Source organism: Hippichthys cyanospilos, chromosome 12 (assembly GCF_059441005.1).
Source record: "Hippichthys cyanospilos isolate Australia breed blue-spotted pipefish chromosome 12, RoL_Hcya_1.0, whole genome shotgun sequence".
In the NCBI taxonomy this organism is placed as follows: domain Eukaryota; kingdom Metazoa; phylum Chordata; class Actinopteri; order Syngnathiformes; family Syngnathidae; genus Hippichthys; species Hippichthys cyanospilos.
In genome coordinates, this window is record NC_142380.1 from 4,702,161 (window position 1) to 4,729,934 (window position 27,774).

General features: G+C 40.0%; 2 protein-coding genes across 3 annotated transcripts in view; both read right to left on the reverse strand.

The window, feature by feature from the left end:
• Nucleotides 1-173: 173 nt before the first annotated feature.
• On the reverse strand, nt 174-4,201 carry lactb2 (lactamase, beta 2). Its single transcript, XM_088429660.1, has 7 exons — nt 3,984-4,201; nt 3,542-3,702; nt 3,346-3,466; nt 2,493-2,671; nt 1,520-1,668; nt 468-555; nt 174-388 (listed from the first exon to the last, which is right to left on the reverse strand). Exons 1-7 carry the CDS (start codon nt 4,103-4,105, stop codon nt 345-347), a joined length of 864 nt encoding a protein of 287 aa, XP_088285786.1. The 5' UTR covers nt 4,106-4,201; the 3' UTR covers nt 174-344.
• A 2,404-nt stretch (nt 4,202-6,605) lies between these two features.
• slco5a1b (solute carrier organic anion transporter family member 5A1b) overlaps nt 6,606-27,774 on the reverse strand; it is a 47,048-nt gene continuing 25,879 nt past the window's right edge. For both annotated transcript variants that reach the window (XM_088428737.1, XM_088428738.1), the window contains exons 12-22: nt 23,625-23,837; nt 21,300-21,503; nt 16,496-16,643; nt 15,005-15,078; nt 14,174-14,251; nt 13,335-13,454; nt 13,075-13,241; nt 10,497-10,550; nt 10,060-10,124; nt 8,817-8,890; nt 6,606-8,619 (exon numbers count right to left, since the gene is read on the reverse strand). In XM_088428737.1, coding sequence (XP_088284863.1) covers nt 8,548-8,619; nt 8,817-8,890; nt 10,060-10,124; nt 10,497-10,550; nt 13,075-13,241; nt 13,335-13,454; nt 14,174-14,251; nt 15,005-15,078; nt 16,496-16,643; nt 21,300-21,503; nt 23,625-23,837 — 1,269 coding nt within the window. In that variant the 3' untranslated portion in view covers nt 6,606-8,547. The remainder of the gene's footprint in view (nt 8,620-8,816; nt 8,891-10,059; nt 10,125-10,496; nt 10,551-13,074; nt 13,242-13,334; nt 13,455-14,173; nt 14,252-15,004; nt 15,079-16,495; nt 16,644-21,299; nt 21,504-23,624; nt 23,838-27,774) is intronic.

The window sequence follows — 27,774 nt, forward strand, 5'->3', positions numbered from 1 at the left end:
TTGGTCCATATATTTTTTTTTCCCTCCACGACATGAAAAAGTTATATATGAGCAGTTATAGTCTCAAAAAATATTTTTTTTTAAAAAGGCACATTTCATACTTCTCCTCCCAACTTTTAGGGTTTTTTAATATTCCTGTTTAATTTCTTGCACAAATCCAAGCGTGCCCAACATTATGATTAATTATTATCATTTTTATTGATGATTGGCTGAGAAAAATCACATAGTGACTCATTGTGAGGTGTCTCGGTACATCCAATGTGAACAATTAAGTTTTTTTTTTTTTTAGAAAGGCAAAAAAAAAAAGCTGAGCTGTACTTGATTATGTTGAGTGGAGATCTTCATCAAAGATTACTCTTCCATGTGTTCTGTGGCGAGTCAGCTGCCACTGTAATGTATTAGAGGAGAAGAGCTGATAGAATGTTGTCCGTCGTCATGGTTACGTGCCCGTTCCCCACATTACTCACCTTGACTTATTTTTCCTTCTTTCTCCAGTTTCTTCAAGTGGTGCACCAAGTTGACATTTGCCGCCTGATGCAGATGCTCAGGAGTGTCCTGCATTGTGTACACGAAAACGTATCATCAGCTCAATTTATTTATTTATTTATTTATTTTTACATATTAACTCATTCAATCCCAAAGACGTATAAATGCGTCGATACAGAATCCATTTTTTTGGCATCAAATGAGTTGCTTTTTTTCCCCTCCTTTCTCCAAAGAGCAAAAGACGATGAAATTATAGTTTCGGGGTTTGGTCATGTGACGTTCACGAGCTGAGGCCCGATTGGTCGTTGAGCCTTGAGCGCACGTGATGTCATTTTTAGTCGACGGCAAGTGAGAAAAGATGTTTAGAAGTGTATGAATTGTACATTATTTGTACTATTGTACTATTTTATCAAACTTGTATTCTGCGTATACTTTGTATAATATTTATAGATTATCAGCAAATTTTACAAATTCAAGCATTCGTGTCAAAAAGAGAAATAACTTCTACAAGGCATTCAAGAATTTAAGAAATTTAGAATTTCAAACTCCAACTTGAAACACAATTAATGGATGCAACAACTATGTGTAATGAAATTATTGTTATTAAATAATTTTACACCGTCAAGAAAATGCAGTAAAATAAGGTAGTGACGCTACATCAAATATTCCTTTAACACAATAAAATAAAGTTATAACGGTGCAAAGAAAACACGTGATGCTGCCCTTCAAAATATTCAGACATAATTTGCAGAACCGATCTTGCAAAAAATGACAACTATTGGCCGAGCAGATGGGCGTGGTCCAAACAAAATATTAAGTTTTTACAGCTGAAATAAAATACTAAATCCTAAAAAAAAAATTCTAATTATAATACAAATTCTGTGATTTGTACACCAGATATGGAATGTGGGCGGAGCAAACACGGCTGTGTACAGTCAAACTGGGTTTGTATATGGGCTATGCATATATTTGCTACATTAGCTATTCAAGTCCGCTTTGTTTTTTTTTTAAATAGATTTCAGCTTTGAGTCACCTTGTAGACAATCTTCACAAGCTCCATGGAGGAGAAGGGCTTTCCAGCATTGGCCCGAATGGTCGCCAGGATCTGTTGCTCCCTCTGATCGCGGTGGCTGATGTAGTGTTGGATTTTGAGGGTGGCGTCCCGGACAACCGGACCGTGACCTGTGCAGCGTTTGAGCCCGTTTTAACATCCGCTTTATGTCGCACCAAAAAAAAAAAAAAAAAAAGTAGTGACCTTCAACAAAAAATCCACAAAAATCCAAATCTGGAGCAGAAATTCTGAGTGGCATCAGCACCAACCAGTTAGCTGCCAAAATTACAACATTCCACAGAAGTGATGGCACACAGTAATGTCAACTTAAATTAAAAAAACACAAAAAAGGCTTATAATAAAAAGTGTATTCCTATTTTTTGTCTAAAATGGAAGCAAAAAACTAAATTATAAGAACGGACTTACACATAAGCATTGCTTAAAGCATTTACCCTGTAATTTAAGTTAAATTATGTATTTATGTTGAATTAAATCTACTGTATTGTAGTCCTTGTTTTAATTAATAAAGTCATTAGATTGATTTTTTGAGGTGTCTTTTTTTTAACTTACAGCTTTGAAAAAAGTTGCCATTTATTATTAATTCAAGAAAATTAATCTAGAACAAGTTTGCTTGAATGTAGCAAAACCGGCCAGATCTTTTTTTTTATTAATTCCAAAGTATATCTTATATTTTACAGTGTATTAGGAACATTTCCTCAAATCTAGGCTCAAATAAGAAAAAAATGTTGTTGTTTTTTAAATTATCGAGAAGATTTTAGAATAATTTGACTTGTTTTTGCACTCAGCTTGTTCCTGACACCAGTAGAAAAAATATCTTAAATGAGTCTGTTTTTTTAATCCCATTTTTGCCAATTTTTCCATATATTTTTTCTTGTTTTTGGCCCAGTTATATTTGTAGTGCAAGCACAGTTTAAAAGTCGGACTTTTTCCTCACCTGGGTAGATGAGATGAGCGCGGGCATCCATGAGTGTCCTCAGCGAGCGCATGTAATCATGGAGGTCCTCGAAGACGGCCGTGCCCTCGCCGAGGATGCAGTCGCCGGAAAATAGAGCCCGCTCCTCCTCCAGGAGCAACGACATGTGGTCGTCGGTGTGGCCCGGCGTGAAGAGCACCCTGAAAAAAAAAAAAACAGATGATGAGGATGACTCATCGTCGTCTGGTGTCGCCTTCGGAGCCATTCTAAAAATTGGAATTTTTCGCTCCCTTGTTATAGCTCTATGTTATAACACTTTAATAAGCATATTATTCATCATGTAGTCTTCTTTGACTTTTTAGAGCCGCATTGAAGAGGAGTCATCTCCCTGGTCTTTTTTTTTTTGTCAACAGTTACCATATTTCCCCATGTAAAGTGAGTCTCCGTGTATTATGCGCAACTCAGAATGTCCAAAAGAGATTTTTAAAAAGGCTTGTGCTCATGTATTATACGCACCAAAATACTGAACTCAACTGATGCCGATAAGTCTCAAAAGTACATTTAGAAAGTTGATTAAAGTTTCCAAACTACTGCCCGTGGGTCATTTCCTGCCCGCCATGCACCATTTTGCGGCTCGTGGAATATACTAAAAATACATTTTGACATAGTCCGCAATGACATTTTAATAAATTAAAAAAAAAATGATGTTAGAAGCTTAAAAGAAGGTTGTCTCATCCCCTTTACGTCACATTACTGCTGCTTTTCATATATAGCAGCTTCTTTGATTGTTATTACGTTTAATAATTAAAAAAAAAAACATACTCAGAAGAAAACGTTTGGACACCCCTGATTTCTTTGATTCATATGAACTGACTTGAGCGTGGCTCCCTCTGTGCGGACCACATCTCCATCTTTCAAGTACGTGTATTTGTGACGTCCCAGGGCCTCCTGGAATTGTCTGGATCGGGGGAGTTTGCTGACCCGGACGTCAGAACCTGCCGCATACGTCACACTTTGTGTCAAATTGCTGTCGTGGGATTTTTGGAACAAAAGTGTGGGGCTGTCCTCACCCGTGATATCCCTGCAGATGTCGTCCACGCCACCCGTGTGGTCGTGATGCCAGTGCGTGACCAGGATCTCCTGAATGCTGGTGTTGAACATGCTCAGCGCCTCCTTCAGACTGCTGATGTATTCTGGGACGGCCGGTTCGCCAGTGTCAATGAGTACTCGCCTGAAAAACATCCATTTGTGCACATAAAAATTAAGAACAGTCTTCATAGTTGATCAGCGATGTAAGCATCAATAAGTCATCGGATATTTGACACGTGACACAATTTCAAGCAACAAAATAAGGATTGTTGACACAGGGTGGTTCAAACATTTAACATAATTGGAATCTGTCCGAACCAAACGAAAACTAACGTTTCTCGCTTCAAACTCCCTAGAAATGTCTTAATCGTCCACATAGCATTCAGACATGATAAGCAATGTTTATAAATAAAAGTCCGCCACCTGTCCCCGGTTCCGACCAGGTACGTGTTGGTGCCCTGCAGCGTCATCGGTCCCGGGTTGCAACCCAAAACCCGAACCACGCGAGTAGACAGTTGCTCGATACGCGGAATGAGAGCACTCATGGCAGACCGAGGGGACGGAACCAACAAGGTACCACAAAGCGAAGGCAAGAAGATCAGACGAACGTTAAAGGGCACGACCGGAAACAGCGTGTAGCATTGTTTACTTCCTACTTTCTTCTTCTTGTCATCTTTGGCGCATGGCAAAGCAACGCTCATGTCTTCTACCGCCACCCATTGTCCAAGAGTGCTAGCACTCGCACGTTTGCTACTTTCGAGTAGCCGCAAAGCGATAAGACTACTTTTTAACCATTTTAGAACAAAGTTAATATTTTGTCTGTCATTTATTTTTAGGGTGACAGATTTAGTTTTCGCGTACAATGAATACATTTAAAAAACATTTCCCTCTTGTTGACTGAAAATTACATCACCTGTGTCGTCTTCAGTAAATTCGACTAGCAAAACTTGTTCGTGAAAAATAATTTTATTCGAAATTGCGGAAAATGACAAAAAAGTAGGTAGACCAACCCTTTCACAATACTGTAAAACTTTCTGCCGCTGTCGCATAGAATGGCCACTAGAGGGTGCTATTATTTCATCTTTTCTTCGAGCGGTGGCCGGTGCGACCTTCAGGGGCAATATAAAATCACAGATTCCCAAATCGTACCATACTCTTTGTGCTACCTTTGTGGGCGTTCCAGACTCAGTTTTCTTCACTAAATTGATATATCAATTTGTATGGCTCAATTTGGCGTTGCGTTCAGGGTTTTATATATTAACTTTCCCCACTATTTCCCCTTGAATGCCCATGAAACTATTTCTTTCGTATTGGATAGTCTTAAAATATTTCCCACGACGCACTGCTCCCTTGAGTTTTTTTTTTTAACCTATTAACCTCTTTGTCGCCACATCTAAAGAAGGCATGAAATCCACTTTTCATACATTTTCTGACAGTTGTTCTGCAGCGGTGAAGAAGAAAAAAAAACTAGGCTCTGGCTGTAAAATTTACAGGTGAAACGAATGGAGGAGTGCAATGAAGTGGAATACTTAAAAAGATGATGACACGAGGGCATCAGAGCCCTCCCCATCCTCTCAAAAGCCAACACCCCCGTTGTAATTTCTCAACGTAATGGCAGTGCAGCGGGCCCGTAATCTCCCATTAGAATCCGTCTGGGTGCCTTCTAATTCAATATAAATGCAAATGTGTGATGGGGAGGGATGGATGGGTGGGGGGGGTGTTACAGCAACATTATGGATGGAATTTGAGCCTGCCGGGTTCACGATGATTCCTGTTTGTGTCCAATGTGGCGCCTGAGATCACTGCGGCTTCACGCATTTAGATGATGACATCATCGGTGGTCGATGGACGGTCCAAATTTGAGCCAGCCTCATCAAGACGATCGGCGACGCCGCTCCGCGATTGGACGGCGTAAGGAAGTCGCCAAAGTGTTTGTGGCTGTTGCTAAGATACCGTTGCTAAGAGGCCGACCGGCCGCTGTTGCTTGGAGACGCGCAATGCATTATGGATGCCGGCCCGCTCCACTGAATTGCTGATGAGCGGGATCGGGAGAGGGACACAGTCGGCGGTGGCGGACGCCCCGTTTTCTCCGGCGCAAAAGAGATCACGTTGCTAAGGCATCGCCGATTCTACGTGGGTGACGTCAGAGATTGGCTAAATTGGCAACGTTTGTAAAACACACACAGTTGGGTGAAAAATAATCCAAAATAGGTTAAAAAATGATTGACTTTTTCTTTTTTAATACTGTCCAAAATAGTACAACATCACTATTAATCATAAAACATTTCAAGTTTTTCCTTCACGACGTCTTCTCGCGGGCCGGCTTAAACCTGATCGTGGGCCAGAACCGCCCCGCGGGCCACATATTTGACACCGTACCTCTAAAATAATTGAAAATGTTTGTGATTTAACATTGATTTATCTCATGGTTTAGGTGCTTAAAGAATGAATGAATTTATGCAACAGTAATTGCATTTTCACATGTTAGTTGAATTATTTGTAATAGTTATTTTGAAGTTAATTTATCTATTAATCAGCTCATGGTTTTGCTGTAAAAAATGCTAACATGTACAAGACATATACAACAAATAATTCTCTATAACGCAATATAACTCAAATTAGTGAAATAAATGTAATATATATTAGATAATTTAATAATTAACACATATTTTAATTGTTTTGTTGTAAAAAATGTATATCTTTACGAGACATACAACAAATAATTCTCTATAATGCAATAAAATATTGTTTAAATAAATGTAATATATATATATTAGCTAATTTAACAAAAAATGTACATGTATTTTCTATTAAACTCTTTTCTTTTAAATGGATGTTTAAAGTGCCAAAATAATGTTAAGCGATTTCACCATTAAAATGAATACACTTTTACAAATTCTATCCAAAATTGAAATTTACATATGTACTTTGTAGGCATTGATGCAGTGGAATAATAATTTTAAAAATGGCCATGGAACTAATATCCAGACTTTTATGCACTTTTATGCACACGCATTTTTGTCTCAATAAAAGTCCCCCACGTCGTACATCGACATTACAACTTTATTGACACCAATAGAACAAAATAGCTTCCATTTTTTTTCCTGTACAATGTGCTGATGCAGCTTGTGTGCGTGTGTGTACCAGTTGTAGCACAAAAACACGGAATCGATGAAATAACTCTCCTTGAATCCCGATGACAGAGAATAAAGGTGTGCTGGATTTGTCCCGTGGTGCGTTTGAGCGTTTGCCATGCACAAGAAAGCGGTCAAGTCAGCAATCACGTGGCTAACACAGCAAACTACTGCAGGAATACCACAAAGGAGAAAGGATTTTTCTCTTGTTGAAAATCAACTCAGAACGCATTCTGATTAGGGCCCGACCGATTCTCGTGTTTGGCTGAACAGAATTCCGATTCATTTGCATGTTATTTAATTGGCATAGTATTTAAAAAATATATAATTGTTTTTGGTCTTTGGACCCTTGCAAGGACAGTTATGAACTGCAGGCACTACATCTGAATAATAATAATTGAAAACCAGCCGATTGAGCAAGCCATCCGATTAATCGATCTGGCCCTAATTTTTATCTTCACTTTACACACCCCCAAAAAATATATATATATATATATATAAATCATGCTGACAACCGATATTGTCGCTTACACGGCTACCACATTGATTTTTGCACAACTATCGTAGCAAAAACGTCATGTGTTTGGAAGTTAAGACGACCCATTGAAAGCACAACTAATTCATGAATACCAAAAACTAATACAATAAATAGAAAAAAAAAAATGTCTGCTACTGAGCATGAACAAGTCAACCAAAAATGCTACATACAACATCATTTCCTGTTCCGAATACACATGAAAACATCCCACAGGGCTACCTTGATTTGCACACGTTTTAAAATGAGAAACAATATCTTATCTCGGAGATATTCTTTATTTGGCAACGATTGTTGATGATGAGCTCATAAAAGCAAATTTGATACTTTCCTTTCCCGATCCTATGTCACTCACTGAGCCAGGCCACGCCTCTTAAAGCCACACACATTCAAAGTCATATCTACTTTTTATATCGTAGTATGCATAAAAATGGAAATAAGAAAATAATGGGTGCAATTTTGCAAATTTTCTTGGGAGCATGATGCCATGGAGGGTGCCAAATGACTACTTTTGCCAGACCTATTTTTCATGCAAATATTTTGAAATGGAAAGTAAAGGAATAAAGTCTAAGTGACCAACAAATATCATTTTAAATAATTGAAAATGGAAATAAAATTAAAAAAAAATGTGTGGGGGAAAATAATACACATTAAAAACAATACAGTATTTTAAAAAATATTAAGTTGTACCGTAAAAATAAATTCCAATGATACAACATAAGAGAGATCACTAGTAATTTCTTTGTTATATTTATGAGATTTTATATTTATATACTATTTTAATATGTTTTTATAAATACATTTTTAACCTGAAAAAAAGGCAGGTAATAACAATATTTGAAAAAAAAAAACCAAATGTCTATTAAATAATATGCGCACACACACACACACACACATGCACGTATATACTGTATATAACACTATGTCACATTTTTTGGTTTGTGTTTTTAATAAGGTCAAAATGCACTGAATTTAAAAAAAAAAAAGGAAATTACTGAAATGATATGTTGGATGTGTGCCTTTAAGGGGCGTGGTTGATGAGTGACATCACAACGTGGCGTCGGTTAGCATGCAAGTGAGCATCTTTGAGCTGCCATCTATAGTAAATCATTTTGCCTTTGCATTTTTGTCTCATTTGTCAAACGCAAACTCAAGTTTTGGCTCCAAATACATAGACGCAAAACGTGTGGGCCATTCAATTCAAAACCCTCCAATTGTGCCTTGGGGGAGGTCACTCACCACGTGGCCAAAACATAGACGGATAAACGAAAGAAGAAAGGACGCACGTCGGACGAGGAAAAGGAAGCTCCACTTCTTCTTACTGAGGAAGCGCTTTGAGGATGGCGTTGACTTCTTCGGCCACCGTTGTCAAGGCAAACGCAAACTGATCCTGTGCAATAACAACACACAAGCAACAAAAATAAATAAAATGTCACGTTTGAAGTGAGCTGTGGTTTATCCCCTCTGGGTCCCAAACAGCAGTGGGCCCAGCGGGAAATGGCCAGGATTTCTCCATTATCACTCCAGGTCTGCATGAGTGAAGTGACCTGCGTGTTACGTGACGTGACGTGCGCATGACTTTCTAACCTTGGTGTGCACCATGCCGGGACGTTGGTCTCTCAGGTGCTCCAGCGTGGCGGCCATGTCCATCTCCTTGGCGCCTGCGCACATGCAGGAAAAAAAAACAAAACATCGTTTACACACCTTCATTCGTATCATAAAATATTTGTTCCGTTCATCGTCAATGGAAAGTTGAAGAATGGATCAAAGGAAACGTTTTCTGATCAAATCAAATTACTGATTTTTTTTTCCATGTTAGTTCATCTAAGTTTCCCCCCGTTCCACCATAAATGCACAAGAATGAAGTAAGCGTAATAAAAAGATGACAATGGTGAAAATGACAACTCAAGTGGATTTTTTTTTTTTTTTTTTGGCGAGCAAAATGAAGTACTCCTTTTCATTGCTTGAAATAAAATCTGCTTGGATGGAATGGGGAGAGGACTAAAGTGGGCGGGGAGGGTGAGAGTCTTTCGGAGGGGACCTACGCCCCCTCGGGAGGGGTTCCGAGGTTAGTGTCTGGAAAATAAAAAGATGGCGAAATGAAATGAAAGTGTGATGAAAAGCTCGCCGCTACTTGATGGGTTTTTATTCCTCGTGGAAGGGCTGGGGTGCGGGGGGGTGATTGGGGGGGCGTCTTAAAGGAACGTACGGGAAAAAAAAAAATCCTCGGCCCTATTTCGCCGACATTCTTTATTCGCATACGTTTTCTATTTTGTAGTTTTTTTCCAATTTAAAAATGTGTTTTTAATTGCTTTATTCTACACTTTTGTTGTATGATTTGGAAAAAGTCTCTGGCGTTAATGCTAGCCATTAACTATTCAGTGATGTGGTGAATTCAAACACAGTTGGACATTACAAATTCAGTCAGAAAAAAAGTCAATGCATAAAACATTAATAACTGTAAATGTCTAAATAATGTGGGGTACCTATCAAGATAGGAACATTTTAGCCAGTAATGGAAAAGTGAAAAATAAGTGCTATGTTGAACTTTGACATGTTGCCACCATCTGAGTGAAATTTCAGCTCCCTCTCTCTCTTTTTCTATACTTTCCCTTTGATGTGAAATGCTTTTGATTGTAAAGATCAAAGAATGGGACTAAATTATGGACAAGGGATAAGTAATAGCAATGGCAGGCATTTAAAGATTTATTTAGTCTTTTTCACACTGCAAAGTAGCATAAATGAGACAATTGCTTGTTCTTAAGTTTGGACCAATAACATTCGCTTTTTTAGACAATGCAAGTGCTTGGAAAAAAAATGTAAGACCCACCTTTGGCCATCCGGTTGAGGACCATATCGATGAGGATGTAGGTGCCGCTTCGGCTGGCGCCGTCGCTGCACAGGCGGAAAGAGGAAACCGATCATTTCGGAAACCTTCACGCACAAGTACGTGCCCGAATCAATGTTTGTATATTGTCCTTCAATGAGAAATAACCTGATAACAGTTAGCTGTGTGCATCTCGCGCAAAAAAATAATTTGAGTTATTTTGTTAGTTCTTGTTCAATTTATAACAAATGATGGACAGACGAAGCTTCATGAAGCCTTTGTGGTGTATTTTGACTTCTCTGGGTGGCGCTCTTGGTGCAAAGGAGCAGGGGAAATTGAATACATTTCCACTGCACTAGTTACTACTACTATTAAAGTTTGATCTGTGTCTGTGAGAAATGAAGCAACGTGCTAGCAAAAGTCGCGCTGTTCCTACTTGCCTGCAGTGCACGATGATAGGACAGGCACGTCCGCGGTAACACTTGTTCACCTTCCTGCAAAAGACAATAACAGCACAAGGGGGCGCTCAACGACGGCGTCTTTGGAAGCATGTGACTTGGAATCGCATTCTGCCGCGGTTCTAATATGAAACAGCTCTTTTTAGTATGTGGGCCCCCAATGAGAGAAGCTAGCCCCTTTCACGCTGTCAGTCAAAGGTGTTTTGTTTTTTTTTCCACCCCACTCTGTGTGAAAAGTATCGTCGCGGAAAATTTGCCGCAGAAAGGAAGGCCCGGAAACAGAAAAATGTCAAGCTGATCATCTAAGACTGACTGGATGTGGGCCATTACAGACCAGCCCCTTTCACACTAACCATCAACGTCAATGATCTGTATGAATAGTACCAACACGGAATGGAGGGTTGAACTCGCAAATTTCTAGTGTAGAAGGTGAAGCTAGAGGGTAAAGTTTCACACTTGATACCATTTCTCACATGCGCAACGGACACGGCAATGTGCATGTTGATAGCCGCTTTCAAACTGTCAAACGAGGCTAGCTTTTCCCTGGGTTGCTGTACTGTGTGAAAGGTATTGACAAATGCTGGCTCTACCTTAACACCTCATGCATCATTTTGACAGTGGAGCCAGCAGTTGTGTGAAAGGGGATAGAAGAAAGCCAGGGCGGAAGTAAGAAGTTTAAACGACACAAATGCATCATTTTGACAGTGGAGCCAGCAGTTGTGTGAAAGGGGATAGCAGAAAGCCAGGGCAGAAGTAGGAAGTTTAAATGACACAAAATGCGAACGTCATCTAACGATCTGAATTTCGCACGGAAAATGGCTGCGTGAAAGTAGGGGGTTGAATGATGGGGGTGAAGCAAAAGGGTTTTGACTCTCCACCCACACACCCCGAGTCAGAGATTACCGCAGTCAAAAGTCACGTTGCCATGGAAACAGCCGACGGGAAGGAATGGGAGCGCAGAAGGGTACGCTTACACCCCGCTAAGCCTTGTGACTTGGAGGAGAACAAATAGTCAACAGAGGAGAACCTGCGACCTGCAATAGTGGCGTATCAGTAGCCTAAGCCTTAACTACATGAGCCTTTCACACAAGAGTGAGTGTCTCGCCTTACAGGGATTTAAATTTCGCCTTGAATACTACCTCCGAAGGCAGCATGTCAACCCAACCATCCAGTGCCTTTCACACAGATAAATGGGAAAAATCAACCAGCAGCAAAAGTGGCATAGTCAATTTTTATGTTAAAATGTATACCCCTATACCCCCTTTAACAACAATTCGTCCCTGCAGGCACTACCCCATTCTGTGTTGTACCTTTCACACTGCACAGTGACTTTACCTTTCCACATGAGGCAAGTGCAAGATGGTTGTCAAACTTGACACCCAAATTCTGGATTCCTGATAAACTTATTCATGCAGGTGCCGTCCCACCTGAGCTACGAATCTCATGCTGCTCCTTCTAAAAGTGGGAAATGTATCTATTAACCCCCCCACCCTTCCAGGTCTGTACATTTCGCACAAACTTCAATCATTATTTAACCTCATTTGCATTGTACACAGAAACCAATAAAGCAGAATATTGTGTGCTTTCACGGACTGACACAAAATTCCATCGTTTGAGTCTCGTGACGTATAGTAACAATTGTTTGGACACAACAGGGAAGGTGAAGTGACCGTGTTAAATTCACACCCACTTTATTATAGCTTTTGACCGTATCCCCTTTCACACAGCCGTCGATCTGCTTCTGATATTAACTGGGAAACTGACCAAATATTGGGTCGGACCCCCAATTCCGGAAATCCGGTAAAAAGACTGTGAATGATCTGTCTTTTGACAGACAGCGTGAAAGGGGCTAGGGTGACCGTGCAGGCGTGGGAGAGGAAGGTAGGGCAAGCATAAGTAAGCAAAAATAAGGACAGCGGTCATCTTGGGTCAACGAGCACAGCAAGGAAGAAAATAGTGGAAAGGGGAAGGGAATGTTGGGGGGGTTAGTTTGGGGGTTTGGAGTGGGGGGGGGGGTTTAAGGGATTGGTGAGGTTTGGGGGTCCATGTGGCCCCCTGAGTTGCAGAATCACAGTCTCCAATGATCACTTTTGTGACTATGCAACTGGGCTCATATTACTAGCTGCAACATCACAAAAATGACACTGGCAACCGCTAGTTAGCTGGTAAAGGGAGGGCATGCTTGGGGGTGGCGGGTAAAAGCTTGTTTCCATGGTAACCATGCTGACCATTTCGTCTCCTATGATATCACCTCCGACGATAAGGAGGGCCAAGTCAACTAAAGAGAAAAATTCAACCCCCAAAGCCAGTTTGGCATCCCAAAATGGGTGTCCAACATGGGTGGACCCTCAAAAAACTTCTCAGGAAGCTGTCGCAGAAAAGACACAGAAACTCTACCATTTTGGTTTGAAGAAGCCCTTTGAGGAGCGCTAGTTGAACGTAGAAGTATGAAATTTGGTACCAATGACAATTATGTGTAGTCCCAGAAAAAAAAAAAAAAACATCTCAAGAATCCATCTGGGAAAACACAAAAAGTCCTAATTATTTTGTTTCCCCTTACCTACGGAAGTCCAGGAGGGTGCGACTGGTCTCGGGCACGGCGTGGTTAAGCCAGGTGAGAAAATGGAACTGGGTGACGGTGCGTGTCTCGTTTGTCTGCATGTTCTTCAGGTAGAAGCTTCTCACCAGGAAGTCGTCGCACCAGATGTGCTCCGACACCAGGTTGACCTGCCACGTACGAACGCAATCACCAGCTTGGACGCAAGACCCAAAAAGTCCTAGGACCTAGACAATACATGGTCCAGAGAGTTTTGCACAAACCTCATAGATGTGGTACAGATTAGAGCCCTCATCAGGCCAGTAGTGGTAGCACTGTTTCACACCGTTTTCCACCAGCGGTGTCAGCATGACAATTACCACGCAGCCGTTTTCCCAAACCATCTGGAAAAAAACAACTTCATCAGGGGGTGATATGGAAGTTTGCACAATTGCAATTAGGGCAGGGGGAAAAAAGTCGACCAAGTTGGGCGGGTAGACTAAAAATAGGTTAACTAAAAATAGCCACCTCGAAGCTCTGCAATGTCATCCCAAACAATGTTTGAGACCCTTTTTCAACAAGAAACTTTCTTGTAGACGTATGCAGTGTTGCAATGGCGGCGAAAAAAAAACAGAATGTCACAAGTTTGGGATCGCTTTCAATTAAAAAAAGAACGACAAAAATAATGTTCAATGATTGCAACGATACCGCAGCAGTACTGCAAAAAAAAAAAATGTATGCAAAGACTGTCTTGACATGGTAGCTCAAACACTAGTCTAACTACTGGCCTTATGGAATATTGTTGAAGTATTTTCTGCAAGTTTTTCAAAGAACATTATTACATTTGCGATGTGATTAAATAGTATGTATGTGTAAATTAAATAATACTGCAGTTCATGTTTGTTGACCCTGGTAATCACTAGTATGCTAATGCTACGCGGTTAGCAGATGCAAGTTTTGTTGAAAAATTCACATGTATAAAAGATAAATAATGAGTAGTTAATATCCACTAGCTTCAAGTCACTTTCAATCTTTGTAGATTCATTAAAGACTTTCCATAATCCATTTATTTTAAAACGACTGAAGATTGATAGCCGTACTTGTGATTGGACTGAGCTTTTACCTGCCAGAAGTCGGCTACGGTGGACGGGAGCGGGCCCTGCGAGGCGATGTAGGCCGGGTTGCGGGGGTCATGATCCATCTGTGGAAACCGCAAAACAAGATTAATAAGATTTATTAGATTATTTCTGGATTCATAACAATTCAGTCTTAGGTAAATAATTGCTTACTAAATAGTTAATTATTGTAAGTGCATATTATTTTAGTACTTAAATACCAACTAAAGTATCCAATTATGTGAATGAATAAAGTAATTGACTCTTTTAGTACATAAATACCTGAAGTAATTCACACACACACACACACGCACACACACACTTTTTTTAGGAGGAGCTCAAAATCCAACATGAACCTCATGTAAGGCTCACTCCGCATCAGCAAGCTCTGGACGGAAAAACATTTGAGCATGTTCCAAGGTAATAGAAGGCATCTTTTTCTGCCTGTTCGACAGATTGATTCCAACAAACAAAAAAGCCACAAACGACGTTGTGGATTCAGTGTTGTTGTTCTGCCTGGAGGGCCAAACAAGGCCCCATAAATCCCAACTCACTCCTTTTCAAGAGAGAAAAAAAAAAAACCCTCAGTCAGCAGTGTAAAAAAGTAAACAAAGGAATAACAATTAGCATGGGCCAAGGTGAAAAACAAGCCTTTCCCCAGAAGGTGGATCCATTTTTGTTGTTCGGCCCGACACTGGCCGGCGGTCCTCAGCATGAATATTCACCAAGCGGGACGCTCCATCACCGGCTCGGACAGAAGACCGTAGGTGTGCGTGTGCGCGCGTGTGTGTGTGTGTGTGTGTGTGTGTGTGTGTGTGTGTGTGTGCGCGCGCGCTTACGATGGGGCTGGCGTTGATGTAGTCTGAGTTTCCTTGGCTGTTCTCCACTCGCAATGTTATGCGGGAATGATCATCTGAAAGAAAAATAACGTGATGACTTTTTCCTTCCATAATTCATCACATTTTTCCCTAGCCAAAGTGTGCATTTTTCATGCTTCATCTAAACACAATAAGAAATATACATCAAATGATGAAGGATTCATTAAAAAGATATTTGCTTTGGTAATCTCCATCGCAAGACTTATTGCTGTTAAATGAAAATATTTGATTGGACTTGTGTTGGCTTCAGATATATATTTTTTTTTTCAATAATCATACTATGATTAACTCATCCACTGCCATTGACAACTATAGATGTCAAACATCTGTTTTACAGGGCAGGTGGTGAATGAGTTGATATCAAAATATGACATAATTTTACCCTGCCACACCTCACATTTTTGTCATTGTTTTCTAAGAATATTTATAGAAAATTATTTTCAAATATACTGAAAAAGAAAAACTACAAAATAATTACTGTACATATGTATATATATATGTATATATATGTATATATATATATATATATATATATATATATATATATATATATATATATATATATATATATATATATATATATATATATATATATATATATATATATAAATTACAACTTACTGTACATATTTTTATAAGATTATACAGTCTGACATTTTTCCTAATAACTCTTTTTCCTGTCATATTTTTAAAAGCCTTTTTTTTCTCCCTTGATAAAAAAAAGACTGATTTATCGTGTTTATCATGATGATATTTGAAGGAAGTGATTTACTGATGAGCAGCTAAAAAAAATGGATGAATGGCTGAATCATTTGGAGAACCACAATGAAAAACTTCAAAACTCCGGCCTAACTCGTGTTTGTGACCTTTTGCGTATGTCTTTGGCCAAACAATTCTTGACATTTTCTCTGGCGCGCCTCGGGCGCTTTTATATTACAAAGTTGAAATGATTGGTGATGAACTGGCGACGGGTCAGGCATGCAGCCTTTCATTAAGCCCGCCAGACACAACGGGACAGAACATTTTTTTTTAATGGTCTCCTCATTTCTCACCATGTTATAAGTCATTGATGAGGTCATAGCAGAGGTTTGAATAGAAGTCTTTTTTAAGACTCTTCAGCAGTTTTGCGTTTATGTGACCTACCGGTACCATTAACAGGAGAGACGCCTTAAAAGGGAGACATTTTGGACCACCAAACACCTAAGGAAATATAAAACTGTCTATTCGTTTTTTTATGAATAATGTTACGTTTAAAAAATATATTTTATGGAGGTAGATATGATGTAATGGGAATAGTCGTACAAAAAAGACGTAACCTAACCCTCAGAGATATATATATATATATATATATATATATATATCTTCTATATGCTGCCTTTTCTTGTCAAATATAGACTTGATTCCGCTACTAATACACCTAATGTAAAAAAAATAAAATCAAAAAAGACTTGCAGGCCACCACGGCGAGCGATCGGTTCTTCTTGACGTTGGCATCCTTCAGGCCCACCGTGCAGGCATTGGGCTCGGCCTGGTAGGCACACAGCGCCTCCCACTCCTTCTCCAAGCGGTTCTTGTTTTTCAGGTGGTCCTCCATGTACGACTGCGGGGAAAGGAGAAGGGACGACATTAGGATTTTACTACAAACGATGCTTGCCAGGAACCCGGGACTTTCAAAATGGAAGATAGGAAGAAATCTTCAAATGGATTCCAATAATGCAAAAGGTTGAATGAGTTTTACATGGATGTGCATTGTGACAGATGATGCAACACGATTTATCTTCTGGAGGTCCTGAATCAAATACACTTAGAGATACTACAAAATTAAGGCTGGAGAAAAAGTTGACCAAATCCGGTCGATCAAGTTAAAAATAAGTGAGTTAAAAAAATCTGAATTGAAGCTCCGCACACAGTGTCACAGAAAAAAAAATAAACGTATGCAAAGACCGCCATGACACACGGCTGTATCGGTTGGTGTACCACCTGGTGGCTGAATGGCTGATGCTATCTTGTAGTGAACGGGCTTTTATTAGCTCATTAAATCCCCCAAAAGTAGTCGTTTGTTTTTACTGTCCAGACACTCAAACCCAGGTAGTTATTTACACATTTATTTTCAAATATTAGGGTCTCACAATTTACTAAATAAATAATGTACCTGAGATTGAATGGATAAGATTCTTGAAAGATACGTAAAGATGTCTTTGGGATTGAATGAGGTAAAGGCAGTATTAGCACATGGAGCGTCCCAAAATGAAGGAAAGAACGTCCTAAAAAGCACTAGGACTGTATGATCTGAGAAAATACCCTATCACTACAATCAAGTCGATGTTAGATGTTCAAATTTTAACCAGTATGAAGGCAGTCAAGCACAAGCACAGTCAGCTCGCCAAGAAGAAGGAGCAGAACAGGAAGTTATTACCGAGCTCGACTACGAGTTTGCGAGCGCCAATCCATCGCGACAATCACGACTTTTTGGTGAGGCCATCTGATCGTTCTGAATTTCATTACGAAAAACGTCGGGACTCGTTTTTGGTCCCTCCCCGCTCCTGATAAAACCCATCGGAGACTACGCCTCACAATCTAACACGGTAGATTTGCGCAATCTACCAACATATGATTACCCCCTCCTCACCTACCCCTAAAACTCAATTCAACAACCGCTCACACTCACTCTAATGCCGGAGTAAAAGGGATTACCGCAATCCAATCAGGCGGTGCTGAGATCACCATGTGTCGTCCGAACATGCAATAATCCCCTTAGAGAGAGGAGGGGCTTACACGCAATAATGCGCCAGCAAGGTTCTCTGAGCATCTGGAAAAAAACCTGGACGAGACGTGATCAAAGGTAGGGAATACCAACTTGGATGCTGCCATGATAACGTTCCAAATCAAAACATTTGGAATTTCATCTTCTCAACAGGAAATGTTCTCCTGTTTCTAAAGTACTTCATGGGAGCAAACTAATTTGAAATAATTAGGCGTTTTTCAATAAAGGCATGTAAAGTTATTTTTTTCCAATATATTTCGATGTCGCTGTTTGAAAATGTGGGTTGAGGTTGGCTAGAAATAAAGGTGAACTGTGTTAATGTTGCAGCCGTTTTGGTATTTTGGCATTCAAACAGTTCAAATAGTGATTCAAAATAAAAAAATCAATTATCTAAATATTAGGTTTCAGCCCTAACACCAAGCACAACAAAGCAAATTCTGTAGCTTTGGGAATAAATACAAAACAGTACAGTAGTGCAAAACTGATATGCCTTTTTTTTTTAAAATAAATTAATAATACTGATTATCGATTAATGGTAAAATTCTTAAAAATGTTTGCAATTAATAAAATAATTCTCCCCAACCCATTTCACTGGGCGTAACTTTTCCCAAGAAAAAGCAAGGGTAACGAATAGATTGTAAAACAAAACAAAAATGAACAAACAATAAATAAAAAAACATGTTTATCTCAGAATGGATTGTACCGTGCAACACATTGAAATAATAGAGTACTGAGGACATTTTTGTCATATGTAAAATTTATATGAAAAATTATGGAAAAATTAATGTTGGCATTGACAGCTTCAGAATGGATTGCCCGAATAATCGGGCACGGCGTAAAAAAAATCCCCTGGAAACTGTACTTTTTATCTGATGATATCTTTTTTATTCAAATATTGAACATCAAAGTGATTTCATTGTTTTTCACCTGTTTTTTGAGGGAAAATAATTTTTAATGTACAGCAAGCAAATATTTGTACTACGTTAGCTTATCTCTGTCAAACGTGAATTTCTTGAACCGCCCGACTACCCGGTGACCGCTCGCCCGGTCTGGCATACTTGACCCGGCGACAGATCGCGTCGCAGCTGGCAAAGCGCAAACAAAACAAAAGCGCAAAATAAAGCGCGGGGGCTAATCTGCATGGAGAATAATCTCCAACACTCGCCCGGGCCGCAACAAAGGACAAGATAATGTGCTTTATAGAGAGAGTCCGCTAATCCTCTTAAGACACAGGCGGAGAGGATGTGGGGGTGGGGGTGAGGGGTACGGAATGGGAGGAGGGTTCACAGGGGAGCCAGTAATACATTAACATAAGATAAGACGCTGAAAGCCGCTTCAAATTAAAAAGCGGCGGCTGAGTGACGACATGGAAGTCGGCGGCTTTGCAGGAGGGGGTGGTCTTGGAGGTGGACCTGGGACTCTGCATTTATTTCTCACTGCTGGCGAGTTAGGGTGGTGGTATGCATGGTGAGCGGGGAGCAATCAAAACTGCATTGCTAACAGTTCAAATTGGTCAGTATAGTCGTATTTTCAAGTCGAAAGTAAATTAATTGGAACATGAAGCAAATTAGTGTTAAATTGTGACTCCCGTGCAAAACCTTGTATGCCTTTTGTTAAGTTTTTTGTGGAAGCTCACAGTCATTTTAGGCACACGTTCCTATGAGCCAGAATTAAAATAAATGATGTTGCTCTATTTTTGGGAGTTGCTGAAATAATCCAAAAATCCTTTGCACTGGTTAGTAGGTATCTCAGATCTTTTGGAAAATTATAAAAATCATTCTAGATTTTGTACGGTTATCTTTACTTAACAGCCTTTGAAGCCCTCAAAGATTTTTTTCTGATTAAAAGTCGTATAAATAAACTTGCAATTTTCTTACATGGACCGTTTACATTGTCAGAAATGTAATCTAGATCAAATCTAGATTTTTTTTTTTAACTAGATTTCACTGACACTTATGTGTCTAACATTTGTTCATTTTACATGTTATATTTTTGATGGCGTAAAGTGCAACAAGTGCAGAATCTGGATCAGATCTGGATTAAATACACCTTTATAGCCTTTGTAATTGTATCAACAGCGAGGTTTGGATCAGGTAAAAAAAAAAATAAAAATCAAAGCAGCAAAATATATACTTTTAAAGAGCAAGATATAATTCCCATTGTTGAATATCATGCTTTCTATAAAACTGCGACATAAGAGAGAAGCGATGTCGGTGTGATCTAACCAATCGGATCCGACGTGTTGGGGGCTTGAGGAGCGTGGGTGGCAGAACTGAGCCACTATGCCACGCAATTACGACGTAGCTTGGCAGAAAGCCGGCGAGGGAGTCCCTCGGTGTGGGGGACTGGTGGTGGGCGTAATGAAACACAGGATGAGGAAGATGAACAGGAGAAAGATTAGCTGGCTTTCCTCACCGCACATCATCTTCGGTGGCATTTCATATTGTCCCATTTACACTGCTAATAAATGTGGAATTTGGATCGGATCTGAATCAAGCCTGCTTAAATATAACAAGGCTTCCAATCATAAGTAAAACACACATTTGGTTCGCATAAGAGATTTCATTTATATATATTTAAGGATTTCACGTTGAATTTTCACTTTTCACACCATTTTGAAGGTATTTGATGCGTGCTTGGCCTAAAATCAATCTAAGATTAAATTAATTTCATACATAATATGCATGACATCACATCACATGTTCTGTCTGAACCCGATGTGGGCCATTTTCCATCCATCCATTATCTAGAGCCGCTTATCCTCACAAGGGTCACAGGCTTGCTGGCGCCTATCTCAGCTGGCTTCGGGCAGTAGGCGGAGGACACCCTGAACTGGTAGCCAGCCAATCGCAGGGCACACAGAGACTAACAAGCATTCACGCACCCAATCACAACTAACGATTTAGTATGTCCGTGGGCCATTTTAACTCCATTTTCATTGGTCACACTTAATTTAACAAACACACTCATCCAATTAAAAATTCAGTCATTTAGATTGCTTATAAAAAGTCCACTCATTCCTAATCGAACAGTTTTTTGTGGTATCATTTTTTTTTAAACATTTCCCACCACTATCTGCTGTACATGTCACTTGAAAAAAAGAAAACAGAGAGGAAGTAAAAAAAAAACCCAACAACTCTGAGATGTAATTTTCATTCGAGATGTTCAATACCACAGACTGCTACCGCTACCAGAATGAGTATTATTCTTTGAGTAGTCACCAATACAAATACCAGTAGCTAACACCAGTAACACTTTTGATACACTGAACCCTGCCGGTAGAAAACTTTTATATTGAATTATTTTAAAAACAAACCTTTATATCCCAACATAGCAATTTTCCTATATAGGGCAGCAGTAATGCGTCTCCTGTCATGAGTATTAATACCTTGAAATACAAGTTCGAGTAGTAGTTTGTATCTTTATATCACAAAACCTTGACATTTTGAAAAGGAGTTGTCCAGACTTCCTCTAAGCACGATAGCGGCTTACCAGGATCATGTGACCGGTGGAGATGTCCATGTTGGGCTGCGCGGGCTCCTCGCTCCAGGATGAGAGGCTGCTTCGGGCCGACGGGCTGACGGCTGAAGCGCCGCCGCCGTCGCTGAACTGCGAAGACACGCTGTTGATCCTGGATGACGCGGGCTCGGCTCGCTCCGCCGGCGGCTTGACCGCCATGCGCTGGCGGCATAGCTCCTGCCAAAGTCATTCGCTTACAATTAGCCAAGCGTGGGCATTACCATTCACATTTATCTCAATGTAGTGATCATATGTGAAACAAAAGCAGCTTTTTACTCATTTGTGAGGCACTCTGCGCCAACCCCCTCCACCTTGCCACACATAGCAAAACACATCAAAACATCACAACAAAGCATCCTCACAGTCAATAAAGGCATGTTCATCTTTAATCAGTGTAATGTGATCAAACCACATGACAAAATAAACGACTTTCTTCCTCTAGGCCGTTTGGTGTACTTATACGAAAAAAATGCCAAAAAATAGCTAACCGGATATTTTAAGATACAATTTGATAGTGTCATACTGAATATCATTTGGGATGCAAGAGAGAATTTGGTTTCGTGTCATTTTTCAACTCAAGGAAGGAATGACGGAAAGAAGGAAGAAATATCCAAGGAAGGAAAAATGGACAGAAACAGAAAGAAGGATGGAAAGAAGGGACAAATGAAAGAAAGGAAAAGAAGCAATGAAGGAAGAGAGGAAGGAGGAAGTGGAATGAATAAAAGAAAGAAGGACATAGGAAGTAGAAAACGGAATGAAAGAAGGAAGGAACAAATGAAGGAAGGGACATAAGAAGAATGGAAATAAAGAAGGAAGAGTGGAAGGAATGAAGGAACGAATGAACGAAGGAAAGAAAAGTGGGATGAAAGAATAAAGGACGGAATGAAGGAAGGAATGAAAAAGAAGGAAGGAAAGAATGTATGAATGAAGGAAGGAATGAGGGAAAGAAGGAAGGAAGAAAAGAAGACAAGAAAAAAAAAGGAAGGAAGAAAGAAAGGAGGGAAAGGAAGTAAGGAAGAAGACAAGAATAAGGAAGAAGGAACGAAGGAAGGAAGGAACAAATCTTTATAGATACCTAATAACCAATACATGTATTTTCAAAGATTCAATTTGGGGACAATTGTAAATGTGTCATTTTTTCGCTCAAATGGCAACGTGCACATGTGTACGCCACGATGACCTCCTTCCACTCATCAAGGACACCCCCCCCCCCACCCCCCCATGGCAGCGGTGCCAAGCAATCCCCTGGCAACTTCCAAAAGGAATGCTCGGCGTGTGCCACCCTAATTAGAAGAAGCAAGCATGGTGAGATGGAAGGAAAGAAGGAGGGCAAACGGCTCCGCTACGAGCGCAACGGCGGCCAAGAGGCACGGGCGCGATTTCTCACGCACGTACGCGCTCTCATTTGGAGGCGGGGCAGAGTGGACATCTGCCATCTGCCATCTGACATCTGATAAAGCCGCCAGATTTCTATTGCTTCCATAAACTTTATACTCACTCTTCAGCAAAAACAAAAAATGGACTTAGCCCAGTTTAATTTTCTTCGGCCACAATAACAAAGTACTACGAGACAGGATGTGCGCATATATGTAAAAAAAAACTTGAGTTCATAGAGCACAGGTGTCTAACCCGAGGCCCGGGGGCCAGATCCGGCCAGCCGTGTCTCTTAACTCTTTCAGTGCCATGGACGAGAATTCTCGTCTTTTAAAATAGTAATAACAATAACTTCTTTTTTTTATGTAGGGGAGCTGACACCTTTGACTAGTGCTTATCTAATATTAAGCCAATTGAGCACTGTAGTGATAACTGTGACCATCGGATGGCAGTGTTTCCACACTTACAACACAGCTATTACCTACATAAATTCCAACTGAAGTATGGAAGTCAATCTTTCATATGGCAGCACCCATATTTATGTATTTTGTTGGCCTTGAAAGTTGAGTGAAAATGCTAAATATACTGGCCCTGTAGAGGTTTCCTTTTCCAATAACACTTGGCACTGAAAGAGTTAATGCATCCCGCGAAATGCTTATGATGACTTTAAGTTTTTGGCTAAAATGAAACATTTTTACAACCTCTACAACATTTTGAGAACAAGCGTTTTTTTTCTTACAATACCGCTTTTGTACAGTTTTTACTGGTCTCCAATTTCAACACTAGGTAAATGGGTGACAATTACCCTTAAAATTAATTTGACTTCAGTCAGTAACAGTAACTGTAACAACGAGGCCCATGAAAACTCTAAAATAGACTCAGCCCGATCATTGCCCAAAACTATGCATCTCCTTGGGGGCTTACCTGGTAGGCAGCGGTGGCATCTTGCCCGGCGTCCGTTCCCAAATTGGTGAGTTTCTCCTTGAGTTTGTGGTGCGACCTGTGTCGGAGGCAATACACCACGCTAGAAGCCAGCAGCACGCCCACGATGCACAAGATGGACGCCACCGTCAGGGCCAGGAACTTGGTGGACTCGGCCTGGCTGTACTTGCCCGGGATCGCCGAGATCTCGCTGCCCTGCAATACAAGGAAAAAAAAAAAAACATTTACACACCATTAACGCAACATAAATACTCCGGTTCCGGAACATTCTATTTTTTTTCCAATAATGTATCCTTTATGAAATATTTTTTCAGGCAAGTACACCCAAACCAGCGCAAAGTGGTGATGGACAAATGAAGCTTAATGAAGAACTTTTTTGATTATAGATGATAAGATTTAATACATTTGCACCGCATTAGTGTTTATTTTCAAAGCACCATCTCGAGCAGTGGTTCTCAAATGGATCCACGGGTACCCAAACATGCCCAAAATTATTTTAAAACAATTGTTGAATGAATTAAATGTTTCACGAAAATATGAGCTCATAGTACACATTTTATGTGCAGTAGGTTATTGAATATCATTATTTAAAAAAGCTTTTACAAAGATTCTCCCTTTACAAGAATGGTTCAACCCAACTTGTCACATGCCACCTCTCGTTACCTGTCGTTTATTTTTGTGAACAGATTTCTACTATGATCCCAAAAAAAGGAAACAAGTTGAATATTTTTCTGTGGACAAACATTTATTAATAATGAATTACTCTTTTTTTTTTTTTAACACAGAATTCTTTTATGATCCAAAACAGGACACTTTATGTTTAATTTTTTTTGTGGACCAATACAAATTAAGGTTGAAATGTTCTATAGTTTAATACATCAGTCGGTGACGGCATGTTTTAAGTCTCTCTTTTTTTTTTTAACCAAATGTATCTCATAGGGCGTACATCAATGAAAAAAGCTTGGGAATCATTGATCTAGAGAAGTAAAACAACACAGGCGCTTCGTGAAGCTTCATTTTCCAATCACGAGCACAAAGCATTTTTGATGGAAAAACAAAGACTTCAAACAGAGCGCTGTGCCGTACAACTTTACATATTTTATTTGGCAACTCCAGAAAATAGAGAAGCCGCAGCCTTTCCGCACATTTTCTTTTCACATATACGACAACAAGCAGGAAATGTTGTTTCGAAGAGGGGGCGCAGTCGGTATAAAAGGGTCCCATTGAGCCAGCGCCGCATAATAATGGAGCCCGTGCGGCGTTTTACCTGACGGCGGCGAACAATATGCCGCTTAATTACATGCTGCAATCACGGGGAGACAAATTGCAGCCAGCTTGAAGAATAATTATCTTTCGTGAGAAAAAAAATCATCCCAAAAAATAATAACCATCAAGCACAAAAGAACCCCCCTTAAAAAAAAAAAAAAAATCAATGGTCAAATTATTGTAGTTGTGTGTTTCATCTTTTCAGCTCAGAATAAAGATACACAATAGAGAAACGTGATTCATAATTGACTCATTTCAAATGTAGCCATTGAAAGTTAAAATGCAGCATAAATTATAAATCAACTAGTAACTTAACTAGATAGGTGTTCAACATTAAGAGTAAAACTAAAAGCAAATTGAACAAGCTACAGCAATTGAGCAGAAAAAAATGGAAAATTATAAATTTCACATAGTAATTCAACATAGACTAAGTTTAAACATGGAAATAGACCAAATAAAGTAATACCGTAGAGTAAAATAAAATCAATAAAGTCAAATTGAAAAAATGAAGTCATTCATCACAGAAGAACTCAAAATATAGATACAGAATACTTTAAAATTTAACAGTACACCCGAGAAAGGCTCAAAATAAAGACATACAACATTTAGATACATAATACAGTATTGTACAGATATGGGAGTTCAACCAAGACAAGCTCCAAATGTGGATATGTAATTGAAAGACAGGACAAACTCAAAATATACTAAATGCATAAATTAGAACACAGGGAAGCTTCTTTTTTTTTTAGCTTCACTTAACTTGGTTGTTCTCCCTCGGACGCGGTGGTTTTGAAACCAGACCAGCCACATACACACAGACTTACTGTGCATACACAGATGGAGACAGCGCAAGTTGGACTAGGTACGCCTAAGGTGAAAAATCTAGATCAAGAACCAAGAGAACCTCATTCAGGATCTTAGTGCTTCCAAGAAAAGACATTGTACTGCCACGTTCAACACAAACATTCAAAGCTTTTACGTGGATGCTGATCAATAACTATTGATTAATGTGCACTTCCTGTCTCACGGTGACTCAATGCCAGCTCATTAGATGTGTAGCCCCGCCCCCATTTGCAACCCCACCCCCAAACCACTAGCCCCCACCCCTGGGTAGCTGGTTATTTTTCTGTTGTAGAAAGTCCCCACAAAAAGAGAGGAGGAGGCTTGAATTGGTGAGGGGGAATTTTTTTTTTTTTTTTGGGGGGGGGGGGGGGCATTGATGATGGAGGTCACAGAGAATAATTGGGGGGTGCACGATGGTGTGCCGAGTTAATGACGACGGCTGCCTGGCGATTTCCCTATCGCCCGACTGTCAAATCCTGGGAGACTGGACCTACATGCGAATTGTTCTGGAATTCCAGGGGGGGGGTTTCGAGGAGAACCCCCACCACCACCACGTGCCCCCTTCACCACAAGTTGAACCCCCCCCTCCTCAGCCCCAAACAATGATATTCATTCAATTCATCGCTGCTGTATTCAACACCTGATAAAGCGCCTGTAGAATGACCCACCAGGGGAACGACAGTTGCGCAATAAACCTAAGCGTGTGTGTGCGTGTGTGTATCTATGCATGCTGGGGTCCCTTGGGGAAGGGAGGGGGGGGGGGGGGGGGGGGGGGCATCGAGGGGTACTGTACAACCGCACAGTCGCATGACTGAATTCCTATTCTAATGCAGTTTCTTACTTAACTTTTCAATCCGCCCATTGGATGAAAGAAGGCAGAAAAATAATAATCAGGACTAAATTTGGTGTAGATATCAATAAATACGTGTAGATATCAATAAATACATGCGAAAAAATATAATGGATTCAAACACACGCAGCTGGTAGCTCCATCAAGTTTGGTTGAGCCTGCTCATTGTAGAGAAGGCAGAGGAGAAAAGGGGGCTTTTTTGTGAGGGGGGGGGTGCAAAGTGTTTGTGTGTATGTGTGTGCGTGCATGGGGGGGTCTTTGCAGTGGAATAACGAGCGCCTGCATTGCAGCTGCTGCACGGGCTGTCAATCAAACATGCTTGTCAATCATTTTGCACAGACTTGCCCTAGGAAATAATCCCTAAATCCAAGCCCCCACCTCCAAAAAATATTTTTTTTTTTGTATAGGACAATGTGATCTGCAAGACGTGATGGGTAAGACAGACGTGCTCCAATGACCATCTGGTTGCCAGAAAAAAAAATAAAAATCCGGATCAAACAAGGAGTGAGGAGAGTGTAGAATGAAAAGCAGCAGAAAAAAAATGGCTGTCTGTTTTTTTTTTTTTCATTTCCATGCTACTTAATTAGCCACTGTGACCACATTTCTATGATCTTCCCGCATTTCTATCATGCTTCAGCATCTTGCTCAAACGTCTCAATCTTATCAGCACGTTTTCTGAGTAGATTATCAAAGACAGATTGCGCTCCCGTTTCAGCGTCATGCTTCAGCAGTAAACGATCATAATCCAGCCGCAAATTCCAATTCCTCTCATATTTCAGCATCACTGTCGTAGCATGTTTCACCACCCAAAAAAAATTATAGCATGTTTCAGCATGAAACCTTTCATCATCAAATTGTGCCATTTGTCTCTCCAGTTGGAAAGACATTTCGAGCATAGACGACATGCATGTATCAAACCTTTCTTGAGTCAGACTCAAACTGTGTTTCAGCATCAAGAAATATAATTTTATTCTCAATTCCTGTAATGTTTCAGCATTACATACTCTCAGATTTCAATATTTTCAATCTCAATTCAACAGAGAACTGAAATTCCTCTTCGGTTTGAGCATCAGTTTAATCGTACTAGAAATTCCTATCGTGTTTCAGCATCTATTATTTTGAAAACTATTTGAGGCACGTTACACCAATAAAAAAAATATTTATAGCATGTTT

Coding starts and splice junctions, on each gene's coding strand:
- lactb2 (XM_088429660.1), bottom strand. CDS start 4,105: ATGAGTGCTCTCATTCCGCGTATCGAGCAACTGTCTACTCGCGTGGTT. Junction 3,703..3,983: donor CTGGTCGGAACCGGGGACAG/GTGGCGGACTTT, acceptor GATGTTTTTCAG/GCGAGTACTCATTGACACTG. Junction 3,467..3,541: donor CATCTGCAGGGATATCACGG/GTGAGGACAGCC, acceptor CGTATGCGGCAG/GTTCTGACGTCCGGGTCAGC.